At 38.9% G+C, this 15,350-nt stretch overlaps 1 protein-coding gene across 4 annotated transcripts in view; it reads right to left on the minus strand.

The window, feature by feature from the left end:
- Positions 1-9,376: 9,376 nt before the first annotated feature.
- nexn (nexilin (F actin binding protein)) overlaps positions 9,377-15,350 on the minus strand; it is a 64,474-nt gene continuing 58,500 nt past the window's right edge. For 3 of the 4 annotated variants that reach the window (XM_078560708.1, XM_078560706.1, XM_078560705.1), the window contains 3 exons: positions 12,587-12,775; positions 10,297-10,660; positions 9,377-10,145 (listed from right to left, as the gene is read on the minus strand). In XM_078560708.1, the coding sequence (XP_078416834.1) occupies positions 10,132-10,145; positions 10,297-10,660; positions 12,587-12,775 (567 nt within the window). In that variant the 3' untranslated portion in view covers positions 9,377-10,131. The other variant, XM_078560707.1, reaches the window with a different exon arrangement.

Consider the following 15,350-nt stretch of genomic DNA (forward strand, 5'->3'; position numbering starts at 1 on the left):
ATACCTTGGTCTGCGGTGAGATGGAGGATTCTGTCATTCCAGTGCATTTCCTGGTCTCTATCCTTATGGACCCCAATTATTACAGATTGGTTTGTTGGTTGCATTTCCCTTCATCATAAACAATATCTAAGCATCATAGAAATTTACAGCACAGGGAGGCCATTCATTCCATTGTTATTTTAAAGTCATTAATTTGGGTTGAATTTACTTTATTCCTCCAGAAATTTATATTTTTCCCCTAATTATGTTCTGAATATTTTATATCTGAAGTGTCAAAATGCTCTTTGAACACTGGCTGTGAGATTTTTTTTTTACTGAGGAATCCTTTTTTGACTGGTGTTAAATTTGAACTTGTGCTGCAGCTAAGACCTAAATCCATGTTTCAGCCAATTATTGGAGTCTATAATTCTTCTGTGAAAATTTTAGATTGACCTGATTTTAAGGTTCTTAATTATTGATTATGTTGTTTGTTCCTCTGTCAGTGTGTGCATAATAGAACAATACTTGTATAAATGTACCTGCAATACAGCAGCTTTTGTTTTGTTCTCAAGCAGGCTTCAGATAAACTGCATGTTTTATCATGTTTTAATGTCTATAAATGGTATCATGGTGCAGTCTAGGAGTTTAAACTTAGTGATAATGAATAACCAATTGCTATCACTAACTTAACATGGCCAAACAACTGGGATTTTGAGAGTGCTAAGGTGGCCTATTATGTTGGTTCCAAGTGACACCAAATAGAAATAGATGCAAGTGTCCTTTTGCTTAATTAAGCCAATGTATAGACAAGCAAAGTCCTCCGTAATGACAGTAATGAATTAAATATCAGTCTGAGTAAATCACTCAGTATGTTTGTGCAAATGGTAAGATTTAGGATTTGGTAGTTCTGTGCAGGAGGTTTATTTCATAACAAACTGCAGCTTTGCCGGAGCTTTTTAATGCCAAATTGATACAAATTTGGTTTTCAGTCCAGGACAACTTGTGCTGTATAGACATGGAACACTTGGTTGAGTGAATGATCTGTACATTGAGTTTCAGGCCAACATGCTATTTGAGTTATTCAGTGATGTGACTATTCTGCAGCTTTTGAAACTTTGAATTTTAACTATACCTACTTGGGTAGCAAACAAATCTTAATTCCCAGGACATCCACTCTTCAAATTGTTAGGGAAGAGGGTGTGCTAGTATTAATGAATGCTATATGGATAGAAAAGATGGGATTGTTTGCAAAGCATTTCACTATCTGTGTAAGTTTATTTTTATGATCCCACATATTTCAGTTTCCTCTCCCAAAATCACTGACTTGTGGGATTATTTCAGTGCCAGTTACCTTCTCTCTAAGTGGCTATTCTTCATGTCAGCATTGATGGAAAACAGCAACAAGTTAATGAACTGTGGAGCGAATTGCAGCTGAGCTCAGGCCTTGTGCAACGCCTTCCAGACACCCGGACAACACTCAAACAGTGATAATGGCAGTTTTCTTTTTCTATCCCTCAATTAATCGATTGTGATGATACTAACTGTAGCACAATCTGCTGCCATCCCCATTTGAGATCAGCTAATTCAACTTGGACTAACTGGCAATTTACTGATCTGTGTGGCTAAGAACCTTGTGTGGTGGATTTGCCAACTGAGGCAGCTGAAGTACCATTGTGACTTCACTTTTTAAATTAACAACTTTCCTATTGTAAATATCCTCAATTCAAAGACTGAAATTATATGTTGAATTTCCCCCTTAAATGCTCCAAACTGTCATCATTCCTGATGAGTGATTTGATCCTGCAATCAAATCTCATCTTCCGGTTTTGCTACTTATGAAATAAGATCACATGTTTTTCAGTTCTTTTAGCCTTTTGGGATGAATTAACATTATGGTACCAAGTTGCTTCCCTTACGTGTTTGCCAAATTTCAACATACAATTTCAAATCTCCATACTGTCTTTTTAACAAGGTTTAATTCCATGAATTAAATGTGTAATGGGCAGAGGTATAAGTAATTCCCAGCACCTGGCCTATAACAACTTGCATTTGTATAGTGGCATTAAGGTAGGAAACATCCCAAGATGCTTCATAGAGACACAGCTACTGGCAGTACTGGAGCAGTTTTGGAAATTAATCAAATAATGTTCAAGAAGATAAGGCTTTGAGAAACCTTCTAAAGATAGCGAGCAACATAAGACAAGAGGATGAAGAGTTTGAGTGGGACCACAATGGCTGGCGATTGCATTTAATCATTCTAATTAGATGATGACCTGAAAACTTAGAACTAAACACACAATCTTACAGACTTGTTTCAATTTGCTTTGACTAACGTTTTTTAAAAAAAGGCACCTAGGCATTGGACTCTTCTGTATAATATGGGAAAAGTTCTATTGTGATATCACTTCACAGTTTTGCATCTTCTCTCCCTTTTCCCAACCTTCCCCCCGACCACAATGTCCCTTCCAATCATGGCAGACTTTTCAAGTCCATATTATTAGAAACGCTGATCTGGGAAGTTTGATTACTTGCTTACCTGTGCTTTTAGCTTTAGTAGAAAAAGGTGCATATCTTTCTGCCTTTTGATGTTGGGTAATTTATTCAATAGTACCTGTTTAAGCATAACCATCTATTTCACGATTTTGCTGATGAACTGTGGATTTGTATCTGTGTAGATCTCTTGGCTTAATCATTTGGGAAGATGATTTGATATTCTAGGAATTGTGTTAATCTAATGCTGAGATGTTTCCCTTGATCTTAAATGAATTGCACTGTCCATGAGACCTGATTCTGCATCATTACTGCCCTGCTTGGTTCAGTGACTGATGAGTGATGTGCTTATGGAAAAGAAGCCTGAACTTGTGATCACAACTAATTGAGAGGCTTCCAACTTGTGTTCTCCATTGCAATTGGAATTAAGTGATGGGGGTGGAGGCAAGTTAAAATGATGACATAGTTTTACCAAAAGGAAAGTCACCCTTGTTTGTAATTCTGTCTTGGGTTGATCAAGGTGCAATGTTTGTAACGATAATGCATTTTGCCTATTGCTGGTGGAGTTTATCATTTAAAGGTATGATGTAGCCGTAAACAGCTATGTGCCGCTAAATACTTGGATTTGATTCATACACAAGTACCACTCTACCCTTCTCCACATTGGCCTGATGAATCCCAAGATTCAATTGATTGTAAACAAGGTGATAAAATGAGAGTTATGAATGGTCAGGGATATTTCTCTTGATTACTGTTCTGTAGGGTGGTCACGTTTCGTACCGTATAGGATTATTTTTCTGTTCATTTTTAAATTTAGGCTTTTATTCTTTGTCAGATTATAGACCTAAGCACTTCTGACAGTGTGACCTTGCAGACAAAATCCAGGCCAAATTGAATTAGTCATGACAAAATCTTCACCGGGATTACACGTGCCTGTTCAAAAGTTTGGATGATCCAGACTCCTTAACATTGGTCAGCAGCAGTCCCGGATCCCAAGGTGAGGATGACCATCACCTCCCACAGTCTAATTCTATATCAGAATTGTTGCATATATGTTGGCAGCTCTGGATATCTGCCTTAGACTGCCATAATTCAAAATTGATTTGTAGTGCATGTGGAATTTATATTTCTCTGCCAGAGCTGTCATTTTCTGCATTTACACAGGTGGCTGTGACTCAGTTAAGTCACTTAAAAGATTTAATGCCTGCAGGACCAAAAGCACCTTTTCGAACTCTACTTCTTATTACATGATTGCTAGAATATTATTCTGAAATCGTGAACGTTTATATTTCTTAAGTTGTGATGTTTGGACAGATTTTACCTTTTGGGGGTAATTATGTTTATTTGCAATATACAGTTCTGTTAGCAGGGTTGCCAACATGAACAAAATATCCTGTAAAATTCATTCCCACGCTCCTAGTGTTACTGCTCTTAATCTGTCTGGGGCAGTTGTTGACACTCTGCTAACGCTGCCTCTCCCCCCTCCATTAACAACTGCCAGTAGTGCTTTTGTACTTACAAGACTGGGTTGTAATAGGTTGTCACGCTTTTAGTGATGGGTAATTGACACATTTTTTCCCTCTCCCCTTCAATTTCCCTCTCCAAGAGGGCACAAAGAGTTTCTCTGAAGTAGTGGTTTAATCTGTGGTTTAATTGGGAGCCTATGTTATACTGTCAGGAACCCAGCCAGTAATGCCGCTTGTTTTGAAACCCGTTTGGTCAGTCAATTGATGAGAATGCTCTGCTATCATTTATATGTATGAAAAATGTAAGTTTCTTAATTGGATTATTTTATCTGTTTACACTTTGAAGTTTTGGAGAGTGTGGTAGAGATTTGATAACTTTACTGCTCTATGAAAAGCAGCATGCTTATTTTAATGTCAGTGGGCTGAGTAGATGCACTGTCAGCTTTGATTTGGTCAGAAAAGGTTGTTAGAAGATCGGATAACAAATACCTCAGATCCTATATTTTGGCTTCTTTGCAGTGCACTTCTCCAGTCCATCATACGTTAAAATAAACATCTTTTGGGGGAAAAAAATGTGCAGTGTAGCTTGTAACTCCTATATCTTGTGTAACAAAGGATAATCTGCATCAATTTACTTTTTTTGTATATACAATAATGAAGCATACAGGAAAACGCCGTTTGAATAGTGCAGATCTTTTGAAAGTTTAACTTTTTGCAGTCAGTAACTGAAGCATGCCATATTTATTTTGGGTATTTAGATAGTAAGAAAATTTTTAAAGAGATGTCGCAGAATATAATTACTTGTATTAAGAATCTATTTTTATTTAATGAAAGCAACGCCCTCGCCTTTTAAGTGAAAATTCCAGAAACTGGGTCTTTTTTCAGCTTACGTTGCTACTATCTACCAAAATATTAATAATACTGACTTTATAAAGAAGTGTTTCAAAATGGAGGCTGTTGGTATAGTTTTCTTGTACCATGTGAAGTCGCAGCTCATCGCAAATGAAGTGCAATTTTTATACTTCACAGTGCCACCCAGACCTTGAACCTTAAGTTCTGCTGCAGTACACTAAAGGTAAGCAAGAATGAAGGCATATTCGTTCAGGGTTTAAAAAGATCTTGATTAGTTATTGGCCCTCTTTATGTATGCATTATTTTAACGAAACTCAGCATTCCTTTACTGTACGAGTATGGAATTAAATGTCAGTCTGATCAGCCAAATGTTCCAAAATTTGTTTTTCCAGATGATCAAATCAAAATGAGTGAAACAAAAAAATTCAACAGCTGTAAATCTGAAATTTTTTTAAAAATGGCAAAGAGTCAGCCAGCATTTGAAAAAAAGACAGTAAAGCTTCGGGCCTACACCTGAAGGGTTAACCTGTCTTTTCAGATGCTCTCAGATTTGTGATATAGTTTTAGTGTTTTTCTAGTTGTGAATTAAGATGGGGTTTCTTTGCATACAACCACCCTCTTTGAATGTGCGGTGGGGCAATTCTAATGTCTTAGACCATTATTAGTTTCTAGCAGAAGCTACAACAGCACTCATTTTTGAGGAAAGTTAATTTCAGATATTCTGCACAGTTTAACCGTTCCAACAAATGCTTGTTTAGATTTCCGTTCATATTAGTTATCTGATTTTCTACCATTAAGTCCATTATTAGTAAACTTTAAATATCTATAACTTTGATGTGAATCAGTTGTTGTGAAGGCATCTTTGTTAAATAGTTAGAATTCTACAATATAACTATATATTATATAGGGAAAGACGAGAGCTGTCCAGTTTGTACTCTGAGGATAAACTATAGGTTGTGTTGGCAGGGATTGGATCACATTGTCTTATTTTAACCCTCTGCCATTCTGGTTAATGAAGGCCCTTGGGTTACTTTTAGAAATTGTGCACTGTTGCATTAGTAAAAATGGCATAAATTCTTTATGCTACCAAATAAACATCAAACCTTTAGTATAACTACAATGAAAGGAAGCTTACAGATCTTGGTGGTGCACTGCGCAACAGCTGGATCGTTTTTTGCTGTTGATGCCCTGGGGGCCTGAGAGGCCATTTTTGGGAAATAGCCAGGGGGAGAGGGTTAAAATATCTGCAATAATTTACACTACTCTAACTTCAGGCAGATAATTGCATCTTAAAGGAGATGAGGTGTGGTGCTATTTTTGCTGTGCGTTTTTAATGGTGAATTATTGTGTTCTGGCGGTTTTGTGATCCGTTTACCTTATTAAAATGCATAAAATATCTTGCTTCGAGATTAGTTTAGAGTTCCAAGTGTTCAATGAGCTGTGATTCCACCTTCAGTGTAATTTATATGCCTTTTTCTTAAAAGAGTGAATCTTGCATTGCTCGAGGTTTGACCTTTGTCTTTTAATCAGAAAATCTTAGGGTTTCTTTGCAAAAAGCCAACCTGCTTATCTCTTGGCAATTTTTTTTTTCAAAGTATTCAAAAGGTGGTGCCTTCGTTCTTATACAGTGCTGAAGAGCTAGCTGCCAGCACCCGGTTCATAGGTCATAGGATCAGGTCCTGAGATAGTTTCTACCCCTATGGAGGACTCCTTTGCGTTCATCCTATTGAACTGATGAACATAAACCATACAAGGGCTCTCTGTATAAGGTAATTCTTTTTGAGGGAAACGTGTTCTTTCAAATGCAGGCAATTAGCTATTTTCCACAAATTGTAATATTTAGGCTAGGAGGCGTGCTGTCCGAATCTTTGGCTTGTGCACTTGTTTCTATTTACCATTTGCATACAGATGTTAAAATAAGCACACTTCTTTCTGCAGGCTGGAACTATATTTTAAAATGTCATAGTTCAGTCATATTAATCTAATAATCCTGGAGCTTTACAAATTTTAGTTCATCAGTTCAGTATTGTGAGACTTAATGTGTACATTGATGCGAGGTTTCCCTATTAAGTTCTTTTGTTTTTTTTAATTATTTTAAATTGACGTTTCTACAGAAAATCCACAGTTTAAATATAACTTGAATTAAATTGTTGACAGTTAACATCTCAAATATACGTGCATTATAACTGTTTCAAATCGCTTGAATAGAGTTGAGGTACAAAGCATAGTTTAATTTGTCTGATCTCTTGTTTTATATAAATATATGAATCCCCACATTAAGTAAGGAATAATTATTTCCTTTTTAGTGACCCTGTATGTGGATTTTACGTATGTGGGTACATGCACATTGAATTTTAAAGTTCAAGTATTGACCTTCCTAAAACAACTTAGGATGCATTTATTTTGCTTTTTTTCCTAAAATGGTTAGAAGCTCTTGATTCAGAAAAATCTGCAGAAGCGAATGTTTACTTTTTTTTTAAAACTGTACGCAAATTGTGTAGCTAGATTCTGCAGGGAGATGTCTCAGTTAACCTAATGTAACGTGTTAAAGCAGACAGTATCTGTGCTAGCATTAATTAGAGGAAAGATACACTTCAGGATTTGACTGCAAATTTTTGCTGTTGTTCCTGTTCCGTACGTTTAACATCGGCACACTGCTCGATAGGTGTCCTGCCTATTTCTTTTGCATGTTTTTTTTACACATGGCTTTTTGAGATGGATTAGCTATTATCTCGAAGAAAAAAATTCTTCAGAAAATGTGCATTGCTGGAGAAGACTACTAAGCAGATAAAGGGCTTGCTGTGGTTGGAGAAAGGGATATCATACAGATATGGAGCTGAAATATAAGGTAATTTCAATCTGACGGAAAAAAAAGCTGTTTAAGAATGATCCAGATGTGTACATACTCATTTTTTGTTTTTCTGATAATGTAATCTGATTTTAGTGTGAATTAAACTGTAAAGATTTTGAAATTATAAATAAAGTTTGAGGTGCACAAATAATAATTGCTTTCTTTATTACTGTGTCCATCAAATATGGGTTTGGCAAGATTGGGTTTCAGGATTATAGATGTAATTGATTATGAGAAGAAAATGTTTCATCTCCATGTTACGTTCCAGCTTATTGCAAATGATTGCAAGCCAAATTACACTTTCTGTTTATTTTCTGACATAAACACCCCTCTCCTGAAGGCAACTTTGCTAACTCTGGTACCTGGTCCTTATGGACATTCATTAGGCATGGAAAATGTTGTGAAATTAGAGAGCATCAGAATCAACTCTGAGCCCATCCTCACCCACAGGCCTGGAATGGGAAATCTGGCTAAATTTTTTTCCACCTTAGCCCAGGGCAGGTGAAGTAATTCTGCTGATGACCCTGAAATGAGTTGGAGAGCACAAATCCAGCCCAAGACCACCATGCTATTTACCAGTTAGTAGCATAGCACATGGTGCATTCGTCTACAGCCTTGGCTCAGCAGGTAGCAATTTCACCTCAGTCAAAGGTTGTGTAGAGGCTTGAGCACATTATCTTGGCTGCCACTGCACATTGTTTGCCCTCTTCATTAAACGGAAGGGACCAGGGTCCTGGTGTCCTGGACAATTAACCTCAACCAACAGCACTAAAAAAAAAAATTGGTTATGTGTCTCATATATTTGAACACACATCAAGGCTAACACTCAAGTGAAGTACTGAGGGAGCGCAACACCTTTCTGATGTGACATTAAAAATGTGGACCTGTCAGTCCTCGGGTACACATAAAAGATCCCATGGCACTATATGAAGAAAAGGGGAGTTATCCTAACAGACCTGGGATATGAGCACCAGTTACAGGGCCAGCATTTACTGCTCATAGCTAGTTAATATTGAAAAGGTGGTGGAAGATAATGTGCTCAAAGCGAAGGTCAAAAAAGTGCAATGATCCCTGGGCACAGGATGAGGATGCAGTCTGATTCGACTCATGCTCTCTTGCAACATTTTACAAGCCCCCCCACCCCGCATACCCACAGTGATACTGGGTAGGAGTTCCAGTATTTCTACCTTGTGATGATGAAGAAATGTTCAAGTCAGGATGGTGTGTGACTTGGATGTTCCATGAACTTGATCCTCTTATCCTTCTAGGGCCATGAGTTTTGGTGGTGCTGTCAGACAAAGCTGTATCATCAGGGAAGCCAGAGTTATCACTTGTACACCCAAGAAGACTGTGTTATGGGTTGCCGATACCAAAAAAGGAGAATAGCCTCTTGACTAAAGTTTGATGCTTGGTGCAGGGGGAGGGAATGGAAGATCTCCAAAAGTAGCAATTTACCAGAAAACATGTCCTGCAACTTTTTATTAAACTATAGCTGTTACAGAAAGATTCAAAAGATCATCTCTGTCGCTGTCTGCCTTTTTCTGCCATGTGTGAGCATTGGTGATTTCATTGACGGTCACATAAATGTATTACACTGATTCAGAGCAGGTCACTAAAATTTTTGGGTTGTGTTGATTCTATAGATGCTGTTAAGAATATATCCTCACGACCCAAGGTGCCTTTTGCAAACACTAACTTGCATCATCATTGAAACAGAGCAAGGAAAAGCAGCACATAATTTTGTTTCAAAGTAAATTTTAAATGGTATCTGAAAATTCAGTACAGTTGAGAAGTTGAACTGTTTACAAAAAAAGTACATTCTGCATGGAGAGCATTTCTGAGGGTCACAGATTGTCCAGCATGCAATATGTAATGTCTCTCAGGCCCATTGTTCTACGTTGCTTGAAGGAGCATCATTCATTGTCCATGGACAATTTGTATGTAAGGCCTCATGGTTATTTTTACAGTGATTAAATAAAAGCTATTCTCTGTATGTAGACAACCCATTGAATATAATCAACAATTAATTTCCATGTTGCATTTAATAAAAAACTTCTGTATGCAAAGTTAAGTGGGCTTTCACGATGGACAATTCTAACCAAGTTATTTTAAAACCAGCATTTTGCTGGTGTTTGACCAAAGTGGTGATCAATAAGTGAGATAACACTGGATTAGAATTTTTAAAAATTCATAGGTTCATAGACTCGACTAATTCCTAAGTGGGCTCCGCTGTTAACAATAATCTGTAGATATTAAAGCATCTGTTAAATAACATCACAAGATAATTTTAAAATGATTAAAACTGACCAAATAAAACCATTATGTAAACCTCATGCATTTTTCCTAGGCTATGCGTTAACCGTGAAAGGAATGACGATCAACACTACAGCAATTTTTTCCAAGGGTGATAGGATATTTAATTTTTTTTGGCCCCATCAAAGGGGAAAGACAGATGTAGTAAAGGTTGAGGACAGAAAGGAAATTCCAGCAGATTTAGTAGTCATCAGCTAAAAGAGAAGAGAAAATTAAAGAAATTAGTTGCCATTGAAAAAAGCTGAAAGTTTTAAGTATAGTTTGTTTTACTTGGTGTATGTGTGGATGAGTTTACGGGTTTCCTACTTTTAGAAAAAGTGCCGTTGTACAAAATTTAACTCTTACTTTCGATGGTGAGAATGCAAGTGCTAGCAGCTGTTCCTCTGGTGTTGACAGCTTTGCACATGTATTCTCCTTCGTCTTCAGGAAAGGTTTCAGGTAGGTAAAGGCAGTAAGTTTCTCCTCTTTCAATGTATTGATAGTCCTCGCAGTCCTGTAACATTTCGCCCTCAAACCACCACGTAACTCCTGGCGCGGGTTCTCCCAGGATTTTTACAGTGAACCTTACAGGCTCGCCGTCCACAACCGATGTGTTTTTGAGGGGTTTCTTGAACCATGGAGCGCCAGACCGAATGAGTTCATCCGTGTCATCCTCACAGGTTGATCCATTAATAATGCTCCCTTCCTCTTCCTCCTCTTCATCCCCTTTCTGCAAACACATGAGTTTTAAAAAAAATAAATGCCTCGGACATTCGGTTGGAGTGCATTTGATTTTAGTTTTGGTGAAGTGATAGATATTATGAACTAGCAAACCTGGAGTTCAGACCCCATCATGAATTCGATAAATCTGAATGTCTTGAACCGTTGGGAGTTTTTGGTGGGAGAACAAAGCCTTCAATTGTTTCTCTATTAAGTTGAAGAAAATTTCTTAAAGAGTGGGTACAGTACAGGGCTGTGTGGTTGAGAGGTAGAGCTTGTATCATAAACATGCATTTATTTTTTATTCATTCATGGGATGTGGACATTGCTGGCTGGGCCAGCATTTATTGCCCATCCACAATTGCACTTGAGAAGGTGGTGGTGAGCTGCCTTATTGAACCCGCTGCAGTCCATGTGGTGTAGGTACACCCACAGTGCTGTTAGGAGAGGAGTTCCAGGATTTTGACCCAGCAACAGTGAAGGAACAGAGATATACTTCCAAGTCAGGATGGTGAGTGGCTTGGAGGGGAACTTGCAGGTGTTCATGTGTTTGATGCCCTTGTTCTAGATGGTACTGGTCGTAAGTTTGGAAGGTGCTGACTAAGGAGGCTTGGTGTCTATGTCATTGTGGCTTGGTTGATAGGTTTTTTTCAAGTCTCAGATTTGGGCACAAAATCTAGGCTAACATTTCACTGAATTGCAGTAAGCCCTTGCTTTAAGTTTCCCCATTTTAATTTTTTCATTGAATTTTGTTTTGTTTTTTTTTACTGGGGCCAGTATTCGCATCTAGTGTTATGGATTTGCATGAGTGTTGTTTCATTCCCGGTGTGATGTAGTAACCTGCTCAGTGCCATTTTGGAATGGCCTCTCCTGGTCACCGCTGACCCTTCTGCTTGTTGCCTTTTGGCTTGTGGCCTACTTGCGTGATCCAGAAACCCGAAGCTGCACTCACTTGATAAGCTGCTGTCTACCTCTCTCAGCTCATCTCCTGAGCCCTCGCTAACAGGGCTTGGGAGAGGGAAGAGTATTGTGGGGTGCGGGGGATATCAGCTAACAGGAGGGTCGGAGAGCACAATTGGTGGCAAGCCGAAGGGTCGAGGAGCAGAAGAGGTGAGAAGCAGAAGACGCAGCGAGCAGTAGGTAAGTAGAAAGAGTTAGCATTTTCTTTAACATTTTAAAATAAATTTTATTTTAAAAGCTATTTTGTTTGAGTGCCAATGTACAGTATTTAAATACATGGTATAATGTTTTTACATTTAGTTTTCCCGTCAGAGAAAAAAATATTAATGGAAAATCTGATTTTCTGAACGTTGTTTCATTTAAAACTGCCCTTTTCAGGAACGCAACTACAATGTTAAGTGAGGAATTATTGTACTGCAGCAGTGTTGCACTGCCTAAGGATGATCTTTAGGATGAAAGGCCGCACCAAGGCCCAACCTGCCCCCTCGGGATGTTACAAGATCCCATGGTGTTATTTTGAAAAGGAGCAGGGGGGGTTATCCATGGTCTTTGTCTTTTTTTTAAAAAAACATAAAGTTTGATATCACCTAATCGCTGCGCCCTGATTTATACTTGCTTTCCATTTTCAGCCTCTCATGTTCAAAACCTCAGGCCTTTTCAGATTTATCACTGATTCTTCCATTGAGTGTACAACACAAATAGGCCATTTGGCCCAACTGATCTATGCCAGTGTTTATGCACCTCACTGCATCTAAAACTATCCGCATATCCTATTCTTTTCACCCTTATACCATCATAGCTTTCCCTTAACTACATCTATACTATTTGCTTCAACTACTCCATGTGGTATCGAGTTCCACGTTCTTGCCATATTTTGGGTAAAGTCTGTGCTGAGTCCTCATTTAACTTAGTAACATTCTGGAGGATGTATTGATGGGGATTACTAGTGTTGGAAATTATTTTTAAATAAAAATACCTTTTGCAATGCTGCATCAATTTCCTTCTGCTCAAATTGCATCCGTTGAAGTTTCTGTTCTTCAATTCTTCTCCTTTCCTCATCCTCTCTTGCTTTAGCCATTTGTTCAAAGCGAGCTCGCATATCAACCTTGTGAGTAAATGGAGCATCATCTCTTTTGGGCTCCATTGTGACCTCTTCTATTCCTTCCTGCAAGTATAAAATATAATTGAATCCATGTCTTACAGAACAGCAGCTCAATCATGGACTAATCTGATTTAATTTTAGGACAGTCAGCTATCCTGAAAGTTACAGAACATGCACGCATGCACACGCACACATCCTATTCAAAGCTTGCTTTGGTAACATTTTTTTTAAAAAGATAAATCAAGGTGAGAAGCCAGTGCCCATAGTGCAGGTTGGGCAAAATAAAAGCTATGAAATAGTGGTTACGTGATGCAGTGAGGATATGAGGAAGAAATAATTTGCATTTATATAGCTCCTTTTACCATGGAGTACGTATGAGATGTACACTTTTGAAGTAGCAAATTCAGCAATTTGAGCACAGCAAGATCACAAACAGCTATAGGATAATGGCCAAATAATCTGTTGTGATGTTAATTGGATAATTGGTAAGTGCCAAGGGAAACTCTTCATAAAGGTTCCCGTGGCACTATTTCTGTGTCCACGTGAAAGGGCAGACAGGGCCTCAGTTTTAAAGTCTCATGAAAGACAGCGCCTCCAACAGTACCTTTCAGATAAATTCTCCTATCCATCTTGTGGCCTCTACTAAAATGCAAACTGGGAAAGAGCATAGTTCACAAAGTTGGCTGAGTTCAGGAAACAGATTCGTGATTAGTACTTTATTGGATTGGAGGAAGGTAGACAGTGGGGTTCCTCAGATTGCTTCTTGACTGCTGCTGTTTTTGATTTATACTAGTGACCCAGACATGTGTATGGGACATGATTATAAAATTTTGTAGTTGAAGTGTTGTGAACTGAGGGGATAGTAATGAGGATATGGGTGTAGGGTGAAGTGGGTGGACATATGGCAGATTAATGCAGAGAAGTGTGAAGTATATTTTGGTAAGAAGAATGAGGGGAGACTATAAAATGGTACAACTCTAAAGAGGGGGCAGGAACAGATGGTTATATATATATTCATGAATTATTGAACATGGCAGGGCATGTTGAGAAAGTAGTTAAAAAGACATGCGGGATCTTGGGTTTTATAAATAAAGACAGAGTACGAAAGCAAAGAAATGATGAACCTTCATAAAAATCTAGTTGGACCTCTATTGGAATATTGTGTCCAGTTCTGGGCAGTGCACTTTAGGAAGGATGTGACAGCATTAGAGGGTGCAGGAAAGGTTCATTCGTATGTTTTCAGACTAGAGGAATTTCAATTACGCAGATGGATTGGAGAAACTGGGGCTGTTCTGCTTGGAGAAGAGGAGATCTGATAGAGGTGTTTAAGATGATCTGTACAGATCAGGAGAAACTTCACACTGGGTGGAAGAACTGAGAATCAGGGGGCACCAATTTAAGGTTGACTAGTGACATTTGCATGCAGTAAGTGGTTACACTGCCTGAGAGTGTGGTGGAGGCAGATTCAATTGAGGACAAAGCAGCTCTCTTGATGGGCACCCTTCCACCAAGTTAAACGTTCACTCTGTCCACCAATGACACAATGGCAGCAGTGTGTACCATCTACAAAATGCACTGCAGCAACTCGCCTAGGCTCCTTTGACAGCACCTTCCAAACACCTCTACCACCTAGAAGGACAAGAGCAGCAGAAACATGGGAACACACCCACCTATGAGTTGCCCTCCAACTCGTACACCATTCTGACTTGAAGCTACATCGCTGTTCCTTCACCGTCTCAGGGAGGGAGTTTTAGGATCTTGACCCAAACAGGTGAGTGTACCTACACCACATGGACTGCAGCTATCATCACCTTGTCAAGGACAATTGGGAATGGGCAATGACTACTGGCCATACCATATCCCATGAACAAATAATTTTAAATCAGTCTGGAATTCCAAGATAACCTCAGCATCACCACTAAACAGCCTTAACCCTAGCCTCTCTTTTCCACTGCAAATGTATCTTCTGAAACTTCTCCTCATTTTGTTAGCCCACTAAGTCTCCCGATGTTTCCCCAAAGGATTCACCCTTCAACCCAAACTCTCTTCTTTCTCTCATCCCTCTCCTATCTTTATGCTCTCCGAGCTGGACTTGACTTGAGATCCACCTCCTGTTCATCACAATTATGCTTCCTGGCCCCCAGGTCAGCTGATACTGTTAACACTCTGTGGATACTGTCCCCCTTCAAATCTGCCATCATCATTCCTTTCCATAAAAATACAACCTTGGCCCTTCTATTCTTGTAAACTACTAACTTCCCTTTCATCTCAAGTCCTTGAATGTGTTGTCACCTTCCAAATCTATGTCTGTCTTCCCCAGAGGTTTGTGTGTATCCCTTCAGTCAGGTTCCCACCCTTGGCACAGGACTGAAATGGCTCTTAGTCATAAATGACGTATTATGCAAATATGGCTGGTAAATGAGTGCCGAATGCTGCACCCCTCCCCCCACCGCAACCTTGATATCATGCAGCCTTTGACATGGTTAACCACACTATCTTGCTCCAATGGGTGGTCTCTGTTGCCTAACCGGGTGGAACTCCACTAGCCTGGCTCCCTTCTTATCTATCCACTTGTGTCCGGAGCTCACCTGCAATAGTTTCTCTTTCCTCTCCTGCATTGTTACCAATGGAATCCCCC

Source organism: Cetorhinus maximus, chromosome 17, assembly GCF_964194155.1.
Source record: "Cetorhinus maximus chromosome 17, sCetMax3.hap1.1, whole genome shotgun sequence".
In the NCBI taxonomy this organism is placed as follows: Eukaryota; Metazoa; Chordata; class Chondrichthyes; order Lamniformes; family Cetorhinidae; genus Cetorhinus; species Cetorhinus maximus.